Source organism: Anser anser (assembly GCF_964211835.1).
Source record: "Anser anser genome assembly, chromosome: 11".
Lineage (NCBI taxonomy): Eukaryota > Metazoa > Chordata > Aves > Anseriformes > Anatidae > Anser > Anser anser.
This window is the reverse complement of record NC_139732.1, coordinates 17777858-17796925: the sequence shown is the minus strand read 5'-3', so window position 1 is coordinate 17796925 and position 19068 is coordinate 17777858. Positions and strand designations below refer to the sequence as shown.

The 19068-nt window shown below is 35.9% G+C and overlaps 1 protein-coding gene across 13 annotated transcripts in view; it reads right to left on the bottom strand.

Annotated features, from left to right (window-relative positions):
• WWOX (WW domain containing oxidoreductase) overlaps positions 1-19068 on the bottom strand; it is a 508525-nt gene that overhangs the window by 478964 nt on the left and 10493 nt on the right. For all 13 annotated transcript variants that reach the window (XR_014588992.1, XR_014588993.1, XM_083851624.1 and 10 more), the window contains exon 5: positions 555-661. Coding sequence is in view for 11 of the 13 variants with exons in the window: in XM_083851624.1 (XP_083707750.1) it covers positions 555-661 (107 nt within the window). In the remaining 2 variants the exon portion in view is untranslated. The remainder of the gene's footprint in view (positions 1-554; positions 662-19068) is intronic.

Below are 19068 nucleotides of genomic sequence, written 5' to 3'. Positions count from 1 at the left end.
AGGGAATAAAAAGTACTGGGGGGCTTGTATTAGCATGACAAAGTGTAGAAAAATGAAGGAGAGGGAAGAAACAGGAAGGAAAAAAAAAACATTGAGACAGACTGCCTAGCAGCACTAGCTTTTTGCATGATGGACAGGGAAGATAGAAAAGCATTTTTGGTTTTGAAAAGTGTAAAGATTATTCCCCAAAATCTCTCATAGTACATAAAGTACAGGCAAAAAAAATGGCTGTCTGATACCTAAGCGTGTACACTTCTCCTTCAGTGAGTTACACATTTTAGTTCTGGAATCACACTGTCCTACAACCTGTGAAACATGCCTCAGTGGTTCTTTCAAACTTTCTAGCCACTACAAAACTTCTGTATACACATAGATAACAACATGCAAAGCCTTGCAGCCCAATGTGATCGCATGAAATGAAAAATCTGTCACAAGCACCAGTGACTGAACAACATATTACAAAAATAAGATAAATGCCCTTTTCCTTAGATCTTACATGAAAACACACTATGTTTTCACATCCTGAAAAACGTAGCTTAACGTTGGACACTTACCCATTCCCCAAGAATGCGTTGTACAGCATCATTGCCTCTTGACATATTTCTGCAGGCCAGGATAACATAAGCCCCATGCAGTGCAAAAGACTTTGCAGTTTCAAAACCTATGATAAAACATTTTCCCCGTCAGAAATAGATCTCAGTGACAAAACAGCTATTAAATTACCTGAAAGGTGAGCCACATGCTGAGGCACTCTAGCCCTACCTGCAGTCTGACTACATGCCTGCTAGTCACCTGGACCCAGCTTTTCAGAGCACGCATGGAAAAAGGCACAGACCTCACTTTGAACAGGGTCTTAGGGACTGCAATTGTATATATTGTGCGAGAGGCTTGAACCAAATTTCTCTGTCTTGGTGTCTTCAGTTAGAAAGAAGAGCTATACTTAACTCCTTACTTGTCTAACTGTGAAGAATAAGCCAAAAGGCAAGACTGCAAGACATTGCTGCAAGTGATTGAGTATTCTGAGACCAAGATCTGCATACTTTAGATGCACAGCTGGCCTTTGACACAAATTTGAGAACCACCTGTGGCAGCATGAATCACATAAGGGAATAAGAATAAAAATCACATGGGGATAATTGCTTCTTTTTCTGATTTGACCAGCACGCAACCTGTCAAACACTTCTGCACAAAAACAGGGACCTGAGAAATACGCAAGCGTTAAACCACTCCCAGGAGACAGCTGTTGAGTTCATTCTTACAAAACGAGGTTTTGCCTAGGTAGATTAAAATACTGTATTAGATTATATTACCCAAGCACTTTAAAATCTTTCCTAAAATTGTTTAAATACCCCATGCAAACTCACCTCATTTTTTGTCCCTTCATCAGTTGATGGGGAACAACTTTTCACAAGTGTTCTCGTTATGAATAATCAAATACCACGCAGTTTCAATATACTGGATGAAGTATCATAGGGCTAAATGGGTGACTGGATGAACCAACTGACACAATGAAAAATTAAACTATGAAAAAAATCCCTCTTTTGGGTAACTTACTGGCATGACTTAATCTGCAAACATATTCTTTCTAAATCTAAGACAAGAGGGCAGGTAGTTCACATTTCACTGCAGTTAAAGTGCAGCATTAACGTATATCCATTTTTTTCTTCCATACACAGAATACAGTTTCACAATGAATTTCTAAGCCTCTTTTTTGCAATACTATTAATCAGTTTTTCCCCATTCTGAATTTGAGCACTTAATTTCTCCTTTCCAAAAGGACCCTTCAGATTTTGGATTGATTATAGTCAGTTAATTTGGGACTGTTCTGAAATTTGAGGAGATCGGTTCAAATTATGGAAGTGTCCACCAAGAGCTGCAGCTATCTCCTTTTGCATCATCTGCAAGCTATGCAAGTGTGCTCTGTTTCACTGTCCAATTCATTAACAAAAAGCTGCACAGAAGTTGGTCCAAGATAAACCTTGTTTAACTGGAAAGATCTGTGACAATTTACACTAGGAGATGATGAGTTCTTGGGAGTGCAAAATGCCCATAAAGTGCAGACTTGAGCCAGAAACTGGGTTTCTATCAGGGGTGAGCTAGCACATGTTTGTGATCTATTCAATAGTATCACTGGGTACCCATTTCCATGGAGAACTCTTAACAGTGAAAAAAATTTCCATCTAGCTGAAAGAGGCATAACATTGCTTAATGAATTCCAATTAGACAAGCTTAAACTAGAAAACGAAGACTCAAACTGAAATGCCCAACAATTTGAGCATATGAACAAGTCAAAGAGAAGAAATATTTGTTGTAGCTTTATGACATGTAAAGCATATTCATGTTTTCATTTTAAAAATTGTTTACCAAAAAAACTATAAAGATAGGCTGTCTCACTTCCAAAACACCCTGGAGCAACAAAATTCAGAACACAAGACATAACTTACGTTATAGAAGCAACAGACATCAAGACAAATTTAGACCATTTTCTGCAATTACATACTTACGGTATTTAAGTCCATGCAATTTTCTTGTATCACTTTTAAAGCCATTCATTGTACCAAGCAACTTTAATTACCTGGGTAATTCACTGCATGCACATGAATTCAGCTACAGCATATGCAAAGATTTCCCCTGTTCCTAATTCCACCTTAAGTGTATTTAATTAGAATTTTTCATATAGCTAATGTAAGCTAATAGTGCCGTGGTACAACATGTCTAGCTGTATGCTTCCTGTTTTGCACAAAAAACACACTTATTTCTACCAGCTTATCACATTGCTAAAAACTAGATGGAATGCCTGGGAACATTTTTTTCTGTTATACAAAGACCTAGAGCTGACAGCCAGTTTAATTTGCTAAGCACGATGATGTTTTGCTAACTCTACCCCATGTCACGCTTTGTACAAAATAATAAATTCCATGTCATTCTCAGTTACAGTTAATAACTTGATTTTCATTATAAACTAAACTGAGAAAAAAATAAAATTGAATTAATTACTCCAGATTTAGTTAATAATACCACCTGGATTCTTCCCTACAAAGTTGAAGTGTTTAAAACCATTCCTCTCTGCACTACCACTGTACTGTTCTTCACCCTTACACAGACATGTTCTGAAACTTTTCATGAAATTATGTGCTTAAAAAAAAAAAAAACACCTTTTTGGAGAATTTTTAACCAACAGTTCATCCTTCCACTCAAAATACAGCCACAAGCCAAGTGGTGATGGGTCCACCCCAAACCACAGAATTATTTCCATTCAACCACTGAATTACTGTTTATAGGTAGGGATTGCATGTAACTATTACTATTTTGTCTTCCTTTCACTTAGTTTGTGTAGAGCATAATCCATAAGAGGCATTTTCAGACTGCCAGATGAAATTTATTAAGAATAAGAGGTACCACAATTACTACTTCACTGGTGTTTACCTACCAACTTGCTCAGTCTTCTCAAGACTTCAGCATTTTAGATATTCCACAAAAATAGATCTTCACAGGCCTGAAAGTCCCTAATAAGCAGTAAAATTAATTACCCTCACAGTTTAAGAAACAACTACGAAGGAGCTTAGAAAACTGCAACTTCAAACTGAAACTTGTGAAGCAAAATTTAGGAAGTACCTTGGTATTTGACTCCTTTTTACAGCTTTAGCAATTTGTTTCTCCTGCAAAAATTTACTCGTCTTCCCTCCTCCAGTGTCACACACATAGAAGGGGAAAAAAGCTTCTCTAGTAGTGGAAAACTTTTATCAACAGACTCATTGTGTTAATCTAAGTTCGCCTACACCATTTGTCCTTCAGCACAATGTAGCTGTGTTGTCAACAGAGTAAGTCTTTTTAAAACCTTAGCCTCCCACAAGGCTGAGTATTTTATGTAGAAAACTACTTAAACTCTGTAAAGAGAAGCCTTACCTGTCTATAAAAACTTCATTGAATCAAAATACACATTGAATGTGGTTTCATACACCGAAGTTTAATCACAAACATCAAAAACTCTCAAAAACACTAAAGCCTCCAAACAAATTCACAGTAGGGTTAAATAAAAAGAGAAATCAAAATGCTTATGTTAAGGAAGTGCCTAGTTGATAGACTAGAACCACCACAATTCTACCCATAAGTGCAACTTGTGGAGTTCAAAAGAACCAAGGGCTTCTTTATAACAAGTTCACTTTGAGACTGCAAGCATCAGTATGTGCTGTTACAATAGCACAGCCCTTTCACGAAGGAACATTAACAGCAATGATAACTCTTTCTCATGAAAAAAATAATCTTCTCCAGTGGTGAATCTCCCCTGTACCGCAGTGCTGATGTATTGCTGCTGCAGAGCTGATTTGACCCACGCAGAACAGATGGCACCGTCTACTGCCACCAAAACTATTGTCATTGACATTGCGCCTGGCTCCAGCAGCAGGCAAAGGGTGTACGACAGCAGGAGCCTGTGCAGAGCCCAACGTGTTGCTGTTGTGTGCTCAATTTCAACTATTCATATCCTCTGGACTTCAAAGCAAGCAGCACCAAAAGAGTTGCGAGACTTGAATATACTTTTATACATACTAGTTACATACTAGTTGTCAGGTTTTTTGTTTGTTTGTTTAACTGAGGAACAGGATTTGGAAAAAAAAAAGAGAAAACAGAACATACTTGAACATTAAGGACAGCCAATTACAAAGAACAAGGCAGATACTCCCCCAATTGTTTTAGAAATTGTTTTAGAAAACTAAGACAAACTTCAAGCAATTGCCCTGGAAATCTCAAGAGACAAGACCTTCCTGAGGCTGGCTACTCTTGCTGCTGTTGCTCTAGCTGAATGAGCTCTAATTTGACACTCATGAGTGACAATATTGGTTAAGAAATGCACGAGGATAGCACATTACAGCACAGCTCTCCGCATCAACAGCTAACCTAGAGGACGGATAGCAGAACTAACAGGAGCTACGTGGACAGTAAGTGTGTGGGATTTCCTAGAGGCTTTTAAAAGCCTTCAGCCCTTTACTTACATTGTGCTTTTCAAAGGCTCAAGAATTAACACTTAATTTCAATCTGCATGGTCTATGATCATTTTTGAACCCCATGCTCTCACATTCTTGTCCATCTGCCATTGACTACTATCAGCAAGGTTGGGGACAGATTTTCAGCTAATTAATGAGCAGTTAGCATCGTTCAATTAATGCCAACTCAACATACACCAGATGAGTATATGACTCCATCAAGCAGTGCAAAGTCCTCTATAAAACAAAGTAATTCAGTGTGTGGAAAAGTAATTCAACAATTTCTTGTTTATATCAAATTGGACAGCATGGAGTCCATTTTGCTTGTGGGGCAGTTTGTGAAGAATTTGCATCAGACATATATACATTTTAAAGCAATATTTTTTTTAATTCCCAAAATAGGCAAGAATGTTTTAATACACAAGAAGAAATTCAAAAACGTTTCAGAACAGCACAAGACTTATCAGCTTCTCAGCCTTCTCCGAGACACTCCGGGATACCTTGGATCCGTCATTTACAACCCATTTGAACAGCAGTGATGCCATCTTTCTTTCCGACAGCTTAGTCCTCTATTTAAAAGCCTACAGGGTTTGTTTGCTTTTAGTTTCTTCAAAATCATTTCTTCCCTTCTCTCCATCGATAGAAGAACTCTGGAGGCCCTGAGATTCTTCCCTTGTGCTTCAGTAATGATTTAAAGTGGTGATGACTCTAGCCTTCCTTGAGCCCTATGTCACAGTCAGTTTGAATGTAAACTTGTAGTTTAAGAAGAAAACCTTCTTCCCTTCCACTACAGTAAACAGCAAAATCAAGTAAGTGAACAAAAGTAGTCTATGGAATTGAGAGTGAAAAGCATTAGCCTGTTTGTATTACATATTTCTAGTCTTTCGTACACTGATGGATTACTTATGGACTGTAGAATAGTGAAAACCAACTCTGGTTTTGTAAGCATGAACATTTTGTACCACTAAAAGTGTATATTACTTTCCCAGCTGTAGTCAGTTTGTTTTTTCCACTACACTGTTCTCAAACTTTCATGTTACTTTCTGAATTACAGCAAACACCTCTTAAGTTCTTTATAAACAGAAAAGCCCAATTTGCAAAGTAAAGTTAATTTTCAGAATACATCTGGGTCGTTTTTTTGTTTGGTTGGTTTAAATGTCTATATTTTCTTTTAATACAAAATGAAAAAGAGAGACTTGTACCAAGTCATTCCCCTATAAACTAGCAGCTGGAAGATCAGGATTCCCCCCCCCCCCCCCCCCAAATACGGTATTATATTGCAAGCAAAAATCCTCCCACTTCCCGTGAAAAGGAAGTTTACTTGTACAATTTGGTTATTCCTGGGAAAGGACGATAATTCTACATAACCTTCATATAGTAAAGGGGACAGATTTTAAAATTATGCAATCCAGAAAATATGAAACCTCAATTAAAACATTCTTGACACTAAGCAAATTTTAAAAGAAAGCATTTCGGCCTCCTTCTTTCAAGGGCAGTACAGCCACAAGATCGAGAGCATGTGTTTAGACAAGCGTACAAAACAAGCGAACTCCTTCCTTCGAGCAGAAGTGATACAAAAGAGAATGTAAAAAGCAGGATTTTTTTTTTTTTTTTTTTGTCATCTCCTCGCTATGAGTTTTTTCCAGGAGAGAAGAAGAAGAAAAAAAAACTCAGAAACTTCCTCTTGAACTCAGCATAGACCAATACACAGCACTTCAGTTTCACATGGGTTTTAAGACTTTTGGGACAAGGAAAGAATTCTTATTCTATTTGGCCAATATGCTTCTACAGTACAAATCCAACACCTAGCTAGAAAACCTAAGCCATGCAAATGGCTAACACAGTCTTGGCAGCGTTAAGCCAAACAACAGAGCTCAGCATGCATGCATCTTTTTAAACCCTGAATATTTTGATAAGCCACAACATTTTTTAATCAACCATCAGAAGCTCATCTGCAACACCGGATTATCATCTAAAGCTCATAGATGATTTTCTTCTTAAATTTAAAAGTAATAAAAGTATCACAAAACTATTTTTCCAAGCAGACATCCTCTGCTTTGAAAACAAAACCTTTTTCTTGGATCAACAGTAAACTTGAGTTTTAGCTAAAAGGGATGGAAATAAAGAAGAGGACAATTTTAAAAAATATATATATAAGTTTTTAAACATGCAACCTAAATGAAAGGCAATTTAAATCCAGTTTTACTACAAAGGAGAGTAAACTGCAGAAAGGTTAAACAGTGAAGAACAAAATCATCTTTATAATACAAAATAGATTCATCCCCACTGCTACTATCTCAGCAAACAGATGAGTTGTTTGTGACTTTTGAGACCTAATCAAGAGAACTATAAATGGAAAAGAGACTTCGCTCATATGCACCCCTAGATTTACTTCAGCTTCAAAGAACTAAGCACCACTGACAACAGATCAGATTTTCTCATTCAATACAAAGAGTAAAGCAGATTCAAACCTACTAAAGCAATGAGGAATTTGGAGTTATGTAAGCTGCTTTTCTGGTTGAATACTGCAATACTGACATGTGATTTAGGGAAGAATCTTTTGAGACTAAGACTATCTTTGCCTGTGCTGGTGGCTTAAGGGTGCATCATCCAACAGATCTTTCATTTGGAGTGATGGCAGCCCTATGTGAATCATCACATCATTTACTTCTCAGAGCCCCAAAAGCACCATGCATTCTGCATCAGAATTGCTTGGCCACAACCATACAGTCTCAATATGGGTATTTAGGATAAAATCTTAGAGAGACATTTTTCAAGTTGCTCTAAATGCAAGCTCTCAGGCAAATAAAATACCAAGATATTAGCAGACTAAATTTTAAAAAGCAGTTTGCGTGAAATATTAATGGTACCTTTGCTTCTGTTTGTAGGCACATGGTAACACCACAAATTGGTATTTTTCATTTGAAAGTTTGTTGTTATATGAAGGTACATCCTGCCTCTCCCTTTATGTATAGATTCGACAAAGGTGTTTTTCTTGGAGCTGTGAGCCACAGAAAAAGCCAATGAAAATGAAACAGGATGACTAATGGATTGGTTCTGTTTTCCATCCAGCCAACTTAAAAAAATATGCACTCATTGCACATTACACTTTGCAATGTACTGCTCTGGGCATGGAAAGTTATTCCCAATAATAAGCACAGTGCCATTATTATTGTCAAAACTCAAGGTATTGTAGTTGATATGAAGGTATCACAATACTAAATATATAATCCCATCAATAAAGAATAATTTTTATAAAGATCTGTGTCTCAGTTCCTCTAAATAATTAAAAACATTTCATCGAAGGCAAAAAAAAAAAAAAAAAAGGTAAATCTGAAGACACTGCAAGCCAATACAAACAGTGAGTACATCAGGTGCATTCATTACAAGTACGTCGCAAGTAAGAGCCACAAAGTTGCAGCCGGATCTGGTATCCACTCTAGCTCTACTGCCCAAAGATTCCTACCAGGTCACTTTAAAAAACACAAGACACGAACACAGCTTGGACTTCAGTTTTAACACAGCTGAGAAGATTAAACACTGACAGTTATATCAGCTATCCAAAGGCATGGTCTAGCCCAGACTCAAAACCACATTTCCTATCCCTTACGTTGTAAAGGTGCTACCATCCAATATAAACATTGCAGTTACAGCCAAGGGTTCCTGTCTGGAACAAACCCTCTGGTGAAACGCAGTGCATTGTATCAGCCCAACAGAAGTTACCATGAAGTAGCATTTTTACCAATTCTCAAGTCATTTGCAGACGCAAACACTTGTCATATCTTAGCATCACATCTACAACTGAAGATTCTTCTGTTTGAACTTTTTATTCTCAGTGTTTCTTCAAGCATAGAATAAGTTCATGTTTTCTTTTGATTGCCTTTGAAAATGAGAGTGTGGCTTCCTGCAACCAAGTCAGACAGTTTTGCCTAACACAAATCAATTATTGCATTTAAAATAAATATATCAGAATTTGGCTTTACAATGTAATGTTTCAAGAGAATTTCTTAGAGTTACATTTTTTCTCATTTTCATAAAATATTTCCTTTGTAACAGATATCGTACCACAGAGGGAAGAGAGGCATCTAAATATGCAGCAACTCCACACATAGCTTTGAATTTTCTAGGAAAAAAAATAGCCTAAAAGTAATTCTAAATATATTATTACCAAGATAAGTTAAACAAAAAAGTTGCATATATTTTATAAGAAACCTAAGCTAGCAACTTTGCCCTAAAATGAGCAGGAATCATTTCAGTGTGACTTATATTCCCAATTTTAGTTTAAAAAAAAAAAAAAATACTCTATTCAGAATTACATGTTTATATTCATAAGGGACAAACAAAATATTTTGTTAGACTACAGTTAGTACACTCCTTTTGTTTTTACTGCAAAATAAACACTTTCAAACTAACCACTTAAGCAAAATCTAGAGTAGCAGAAAATGGTAAGTCTGCTTACAGTGTTAAGTCAACATCAAAGTAGCATCTCAAAGAAACCTAGATGACATCCAAGCAGTCAAATTTGATGTGACATTCAGACCACACGATTTCCCTGTAAGTAACCATTCCTGAGTGTTTAGTCAAACAGATAAGTGACCAGGTTTTTGTTTATTTAAATAAAACCAGTCTATATGGGAGTGCCGGTACTTGAACGCAGTATTAAGGAAGTAACTTTTTGTGCATGCTACTGTAGCTTCATTATAACAAGGCTGAGGCAAGCTGCAAAGCAATGGCAACAGAAGTCACAACAACCACACACACACACACAAAAAAAAAAAAACATTAAGGATTTACCTAACGTCAGTAGCAAATATCAAAGACCAATCATAAAGAGACTCCAGAGTCTAGCTAATCCTCAAACCCCCTTGAAGGGTTTGCATTGTGTAAAAGTGCCAGCATAAAAGCATTCATAACTGGGTTTATAAAAAATTCTGATCAGATATTTAGAATCAACTAGGTTATGAACATGATTTTGAGGGACTATTTCCTTCAGCTCATCTCCCCAAACAAGTTTTTGGAGCATTCTTCCCCACTACCGCTATTTTTAAAACACCTTCCCACACAACCTTTCTCAAATAACTGAAATAAGACCAGATAATTTAAGACTACCTTTGACAGTCTCCGTTGCTTTTTTTTTCCCCCTTTTTTTTTTTTTTAATAATCACATTTAAAAACATATTCTGAGTTGAGAGGAATGGGATTGGCAAACTCTTTCTCTAAAGCTGCTCTTTGCATCAGCAGTAGCTTTAGGCAACACAAGAGCTTTTCCCACCAAAGCAAAAATGGAGAAAAAAGCCAGAAGTTGTCTAGTTTCTTTTCAAGTGCACTTCTGTTCTATAAGCCAACAGTATCATAGGTTTCTGTACTGCTGAGCTGAGCCCTAATTAAACATAACAAAAAAAAATTAGTTGCATGTTTTGAATCTCCTTTTGGCAAGTACAACAGTGCAATGTTAATGTAAGAAGTAAATTTAATAAAGAGAAATATTTCATCCAAGGCAGAATAATTAAAAGTCATACTGTGCTGTCAGCTAAAGTGCTAGATCCTCCAAGCTTTCTTTAATCTGTAAGCTATTTCATGACAAATACTCAGTTTTATGTAAAGATACTGAAAAAGTACTACAGCATAAATCAGACCAAACTTTTTCTTAAAACAAACTTGATATTTATTTAGATCAGTTGCACAAACAGTTTTAAAATATATACCAGACATTTTACAAATAAATAATAAGACAAGGTGCTGTCCTGAACAGTTTACAATTTAGGTTAAAAAAAAAGAGAAATAAATATACATAGCTACATCCCGGCCTAAAGAGCTCACACTCACGTTGTAGGGGAAGAAAAGGAAAAGATGAGTGGACTGAACATTTAAACACCGCTTGATTTCTGGCAGTCACTACCCACCTCTGTCCTCGGGGAATGTGAGGTAATACAATTTGCTCGGTTAAGCAACAGAGGAAGATTTTAATACAAGAGCCTTTTCAGGATCCTGTGAAAAGAACTGAATACAGGAAGGATGCAGTTCATCGCTCTTTCTGGTGCAAGCAAAGAGATAGCTAGCAAAGGGCAAAATAACAGACTTGTAGGTTTGGGAATGCACAGTCCTGAGTTACCTCCGTAAAATCCTACTTTTTCTGGATTAGATGTTATTCAGAATGGGTACCAACCTCCCAAGGTTCAAAATTGGCAAACCTTTTGGGTGTGCTTTAAACTACGAAGGAAAGAGGGAGATGGGAAGCTGTTATGTAATTCAAATGATCCATCATGTGGTTCCGACATACAAAGTAAGGCAGGAGATGGAGTTCTGAAACAAAAGATGAAGAACAAGAAGAGTATTAACAAAAAGTGTCTATACACAAAAGCAAGAAGAATGGAAAACAAGCAAGAATTAGATGTCATTAAAATATAATGTAAGGCCATGGGCAAAAAAAAAGTCCAAATCCTCTTTGCCCCAGTTTCAAGTAGGGCACGAAAGCACATCATGCATCTTCTCCCACCACAACTAGGGTGTATTTGTGTAGACGAACACATTCGAAGGCCTGTTTGCTAACAGCTGGAACACTGGCAACCCACCCAAAATCTGAAGGATTTGTGACTCAATCTTCTCTAGTAAATGGCCTATTAAAGCCACATTTTTTATTCCAAGATGTTTTTTCATCTTCCAAAAAATTGACCTTGCCAGTTTGAGGAAGGGGATGTTAAATACCAAAATACATAAGCTTATAAAATCTACATCTGTAAAATACAAAAAATTGCCAGGGGAAAAAGCATAGAAAACATTTCAAACAACCTACTTACTGGTTTTGTGACAGTGATACTGTACTCTAAAATGGTTGAGTCACGACATTACTGTGAAGCAGGTTAAAAAGCATTACTTCGATTGCTAGCCAGGATCAAGCTGAATAATTCACTCAAGATCACACAGAAACCAGGAACTGGGAAGCCAGGAAATTGTCCAATTCCTGATCTCATATTCAGTCTGCTTTGTCCTTGACAAGTTCCTCAGGTAAATGACTCAGTTTGTGTACATCAGAGTCTATTAAGTGATATTTGTTCATCAAATTACATCTTACACCATTATGAAGCATATTTCTGCCTTACATTCTTGACACATAAACACTGCTGAAAAACAAGTTAACAAATACAAAACCAATCACAAAGTCTAGGTCTCTATTCCTTGGACTACATTAGATTGAGAAACAGATACAGTTAAGATGCCTTCTCACAGATACTAGACTTCATTCACCTAGGATGCCAAAAGCATGCTGCCAAGTAGGTCATGAACAGTTTTTACGTGCTCTTCACCACGTTTCAGTAAACCAAAAAATAGTTCAAATTTACCTTCAGAGTTAAAAATCCTTCAACAAGAATAAGATTTATACCTCTCAGCAACTGCTTGCAGCTGGATACAGACCCAAACAAATACTTTTCCAAAGAGCTTTCTTTACTCACTTCTAGTTGCCGTATTTTCTACTCAATATCTCAATTACTCATTCTGCTGAAGAATTAGACACGTTCTCAATGAAGTATACTTTCTATCCCATAACAAAACAATCTGATTTCCATTTCAAATTGGAATATGGACATTGACATAATCTGTAAACTTTGGTCAATTACTCTAGCCATAAATTGCTATATATGTAGAAACAAGATTAATCACATATTTCCCAAAATCCTAAGTAGCACTCAATGTCTGTAGCAGAAGCAAGAAACACTGCTCATGCTTGCCAGTGGCAGAGGTTTATAATCAAAACCTCTCAAGGTTCCTGGATCTCTGAACACACAATATAGTATTGTTCTCTAATTTGGCTGTGTTGGAAGGGAATTACAGATACTCCTTGCAAGTTTTTACACAAAACGTGAATTTTTGCTCAAAGGCAGCTTTCTGAATAACCATCACAAAAACAACCCCCCCCCCCAAACTTTATGAACTGAAGTTTAGATATCAAAAACAAAAGAAATCCAATTAAAGAATATCTGATAAAGCTACTTAAAGAATAAATAACGAGGAGGCAAAAGATATCGTCTACAATGATATTGTAACAGACATTTTTTCATTTTTTCCAAGCAACATTAATTCCTCTGAACCTCAAGTTACAGTGTATGCAAAAGAAGTAAAGATATCCAAAAGTGAACTGTGACGGTTGGTTGTTTGCACTACTACTATTACTGTAAAGAAAGTAGGACAACAACTAAGAAAAAATCCAATCTTACTTGTTATTTCAGTATAAAGAAGACATTAAGAATAGTAACTTACAGACAGCATCCACAGTAGCTATACTTAAATGGAGAATAAATGTACAGTATATTACTACAAAACCATTCAGATTTCAACAGTCAATTTGTAGGGAGTTTTCTGAAGCAACAGATAAAGTAGCAAAAGTCACTGTGTAGAATACAGGAAGAAACCAAAACATAGAGAAGATGTTATAAACACACGAAGTGAGGCTACAGAGCTGAAAAGAAGGCTATGAAGATCTCACGTACTAAAGATAAAAGCCTATAAAAAACACAGGGGAAAAAAAAAAAGGAAAAAAAGATCTTTCAGTGAGGAGGAAAAAAAAAGGGAAACAACAGGAAGGCATATGACTGGGCATGGTCAATAACAGAACCAAGCACTAGAATTATCATTAAACTAAAAAAAAGTCAGAAGATGAAACTGCTTTTGGCTTTGCCTTCTCTGGGAATCATTAAATACAGCCAATATCATATTCTTTTATTTTCTTAAATCACATCTTGTCTTTTAGAAATGTTTGCATATTGCAGATATTAAGATGAATATAAGAACAGTTTCTCATAGTACTATTCTCTTCATATTCTATGATTTTGGTAAAATTCTGGCGTCACTAATTTTAATAGGCGTTTTCTACTGACTTCAGCGAGGTCAGGATTTCATTCTTCATCTTCCCAAGTTCTTACCTGTGTCTTTCACTTTCTTCTTGGTGGGGATTACTGTTTCAGACTTAAATTTCAAAACCTTATAAATCCTAGACACAATCAATCATGAGGAGCTTAAAAGGGATGCAAGATACTGCAAGCCTTACTTTTTGTGATCTTACTGCTTGGCATAGGTATAGATACTAAGAATTTGTCACCTGATTAGCCAAGAACAACACATCAGTTAATGTATGTGTTAATGCTGTAACTAGAGTTGACAGTATCTAGAAAAGTTACTAGATGTTTGGGAATAGACTTCCATTAGAAAACAGTACACATTTATAAATTTCTTCTGTCCCCACCATCTACAAGCATTCCAAAAAGATAAAAATGTACATCTGAGATTACTTAAAAAACTCTTGTCATGCAATCAGCTTCAAAACATGATGACACAAGATGATGCAGAGATTACGTTCTGTGTCAAAGACAGACCAAATTATGCAAAAAGATCTTTTCATTTTTGGACTATGAAATATGCAGCATTATAACAAGAAAAACCTTTGTGAAACTAAATATTTCAAAAGACAGGAAAACGATTAAGTTATATTGCAGCACATTGAAAAGTCTTTAACGCTTAGACAAGAAAGTGAGCACCACATACAAAGGCTCCTGTTCTACAGATATGTTATTCCCCTGTAAAATGAATTCCAGAAAATATAAGCACAGGCGTACAGTCCAATCCCATCCTTTGTGAAAAAGATTCTATTACAAGTAGTAATCACTATTGAACCTTTCCGCTCAGATGTAATTTCTTACATGTTACAACAAGTTTCACATGCATTGTGAATTTCAGCCAAGGTTGATGAAGTTCAATAACTTGGCTAACCAACCATGTGTACTACTCATTACAGAAGTAATAAATAGATTCATCAAAATGTTCATATTGCTTTTTCATGTCCATCTGACACCATTTTCAGCTTATTCAGTAAGAAAAATAAATTACGTAAGTCCAAGAGGACCTTTTAATATTTACAGTATGTAACAAGCAGACAGTAGCAGCCTTATGTAAAACAGAGCAATGCTAGTATTCCACAGTATTAAGCCAGAGCAAAAACAGAGTGGTGGTACTCATGAGAGACTCGATCACTATGACCTACCATAACTTTCAGAACACACACCGTAAATTAAAGTCACGAAACAAGAACCCTCTTCTGTTGAGATTATTCAAAGCCTAAAAAAATAGCTTTCAGTACTTTAATTGTTCAAAATACATCAGGACTAACCCCTGACTGACAGCTACTAACAACCATGAGGAGTTAGAATGTCCACAGGCACTTTACTTTCCCCTCCATAAACTGTGCTTTTCTATACCAATTACCCACATAATGTACTCTGGTTTAAAAAAAGATAGTAATAACAACAACAACACACTGCCTGCAAGATTCAGCCTCTCCTGGAGAAGAACTGTACTCCCATTCCCCCAAAAGCTTTGGTACAGCAAAATTCATACCTACTAGTAAGTTTTGGACTTCCACAAAGAAAATACTTAAAAAAAAAATAGTAAAGCAAGCTTGGATTTTTAAGACATTTAAAAAAAAAAAAAAAAGACTCCTCTACAGACATCTGTAGTTTAGAGAACAGGTATTTCTGTGATTTAAGATAATCCATGCTGAGTTTGGTCCACGCACGTGGATCACAGTACTTTAAAAGTAAGCCTCTGATTATTCTGAACTATTTTTCCCTGAATTCTTCAGTAAGCAAGCCGTTTTTCCTCATGAGAATGAGGAAGTCTGTAGATGCCACGATACCAACATGAAATCAAAAAGAACATTCCTAAGTATTTGATACTGAACTGTATTAGGCTAAAGGATGACTTTTTCCTCACCTTCCCCACCCAGCCACATTTTAAAAGGGCTTAAAACCAAACTTTCAGTGATACTGGCAAAGGATGGCATGAATACAGTTCTAAAAAACATAACTGTGCTTGCAGAAGGTCCTGCTGTAAAAGTTACATCTGCAAAACTATGTTTTTTTCATGAGGAAAAAATAGTTACCCAATAGAGGTTATTCTATTCTGCCAGTGCAAAGCATTCATGCAACTGGCTGCACCCTGGCCAACAGTGCTTCTCTGTTAACACACTGCGCTGGTTGTGGTAGTGAAGCACATGATATATGCAGTATACGATTCACACACACAAAAAAAAGCTACAATATACATCAAAGAACAATTCTATCATGCTTTCAAAAGCGCAGAACTATTTCATGAAAATAATGTCAGGGATAGCTAGGACTTGCCCAAGAAAAATAATCCAAGGTGATATATATTGGTCTGTCTGCCTCACAATAAGCTTTGAAACCAAACATTCATAAATAATACCCACTCCAGTTCGCCACATGTGAAACACTTCCAGCATGAAAACATACAACCATGCAAAGGCTGTAATAGTTCATTCACCACAAGTCATGCTGGTTAAGTGAGAACACAAGATGCATCGCAGCAAAGCTCCAGTACTTCTCTTCTCTCTGTACGTCATGCTACAATAGAAATACATACACAAAGTCTTAATAAAAACAGGCAGAGGTTTCAACTTACTAATCTACAGGAATTAATAAATTTGTCTTTGATTCAGACAAACTCTTTTCATTAAATGGGGGGAAAAAATCTAGATGTTAGGAAAAGACTATTCAAGAAGTACTGTTACAAGTCTGTTCCCCCATTCTGCACCTCGTTTTTCTGCTCCCAAAAGAAAAAGGAATGCAAATTATAGGCAATTACTGAGGGAAAAAAAAAAAAACTAATTATTGTTTATTCTCCATTATAAAACATATCGAAAAGAAGTTTACACCTAAAGAGATCTTTGAGCACAGTAAATAGAACTGAGAAAGATAACAATGCAGACCAAAACCAGACAGATGTACTTTCTCTTAAAGATTATTTTGTCCAATACAAACTATCCACCAAATACAGGCTGTTTTTTTTCCTGACTGGTAAAATTAAGGTGCTACAGCATAAGACAAATTCTAAAACTACACGTGAAATCAATGTGAAATTGAAGCAGAGCACTGTCTAGCTGTTTCTTTGTAGAAGTTCTGCCAGTTGTATAATTTTAAAAGCCATCTCATCTGCAAACAGAAGAGAGAAATTATAAAATAAACTGTGTGCTTTCAAAGAAAAACAAACATTTTTCAAGGAAAATTTGTGATCTAGTTCAAAAACCAGAGCTGAATAATTCCTCCCTGACAGATTCACACAAAACATCTGCAAGCTTAGACCACCAAACTCCATGCAATACAGTTAAAGACAACGAACATACTTAAGACGGTCAGACTAATACTATTAAAATTAGAGTACTCACTGGTATTCATAAGGGTCTGTTTTATTCCTCCCCTATGATCTGAGTTTGACTCATTTGAGACCATTCACTGGTTTAATTAGGATTCAGCAAATGCTACCTTCTTTGAAAAGACTGATAAAGCAAGGCTCAGTAAAATGCTACATTGTCCACAAGTAATCTCTGCATGTTGTGCAACTAGAACAATTCCCCATATTCTCAAAAATCTCTTCACTGTAGGTACTGGGCAATTTTTTACTCCTTAAGAAATTAAGGTGTTCTTTTGCATAATCTCATCTATCTCCATTCTTGATAGATTTGGAGCATTTTGGTGAAAGCTAGCCCAGCATGCATTGGAGACTTAAAACAATCTTAACAAGAAGTTAAAAGTTTAAGCTACTACACAAAAGGGGAGCAAAATTAAATAGACATTACTTAATTGGCATAAGAAATGCAACAAAGACTGACCACACCTACAACACCCTATACAAGGGAAGATTTCTGAATTAAATGCAGGTGATGCATTGAAAGGCATATGATAAAATTATGTAGCTACGCAATTTGCGTTTATCACAAAGGCACCACCGTGGTTGAATAAAATCTAATAATTTACATGCTACCACGATGATTAATACTAAGTTAATTATCAATTTTCCTATTGTAAAAACATTACCTTCTACAGTTTCAGTGTTTAGCTATGCTTGTGTGCATATGCAAACTCCCACTGCAATCAACTATGACACTTGATACTTGGAATACAGCTCAATAAATAAATCTACAATGCATTTCAATTCTGTTCTGATATTTGAGCTCAAAAAAAGAGTTTTAGGTGTAATTCTCTTAACCCAGTAACACATACCCCATCTTCAAGTATTGGTTACATTTGTTTAAGGGGATGCAACGGATGTAGCATCAATCAGTTTTAAAGAACAATGAAAGAATGTAGCTACTAACTGTATTTTAGTCCTTAACAAAAAGGAGAGGTTGCTTTGCATTTCCTTTGTTTGTAAAAGTACACTTTATTACAACATGGCATCTTCTGCTAAAATTTACTAATCATTTTAGCTGTAACTTAAACGTCTAGGGTTGGAAAAACTAAATGGCATGCTACAAGCTAACTTGCACATATTTTTAATTATTAACTACGTTAAGCTAACTTTCCAGATGAAATAATACACTAGTCATCAATAGAAAAAAGCTATGGGAGACGAATAGAACAGGAAAATGGCTGTTTATCATTCATAAATTAGAGGGCCGGTTATCCAAAACAGTTTGATAAGTCATAAAGCAGATGTTTAATTTTGATAAATTATAAGCACATCTCCCAACCTTTGGCATCAGTAAAAAAAAATAATAATAATAATAAAAGAAATTAAGCTAACTTCTCACACCAGAAGTACATGGAAACTGAAAACTCACTGAAGCAGCAACTCACCTTTTAAGTACTGATTAATAGTACCCATTATACAACTTTTCTCCTGGCTAAGGGAGAGCATTTCACAGCAATAAAAGTGCCAGATAAGAGAGAATTCCATTTAACCAAACGTTAACTGACAATTATTTTGAAGAAATAATCTAACAGATTTCAATTATTATAAAATTACAGTGTCTCTGGTAAAGCATAATCAAGAAAAACAATATAGTAAATAACATAAGTGAAGCTTCTGGATTTTCTTCAGCATTTGAAAAATTCAAGCAGCTCAAAGCCAAAAATATTTTTCGTTTTCTTCAGACAATCTGTGCTTGATCTGGGCATCGCTTATAAAAAATGATTAACAAATTTCTTTTGACCTTCACATAGCAAAAGAACAAAACTAGACTTGAAGTTTGCTTTTGGTAACACAGTTCTGTGACAAAAGTCTTGGAAAAATATTAAAG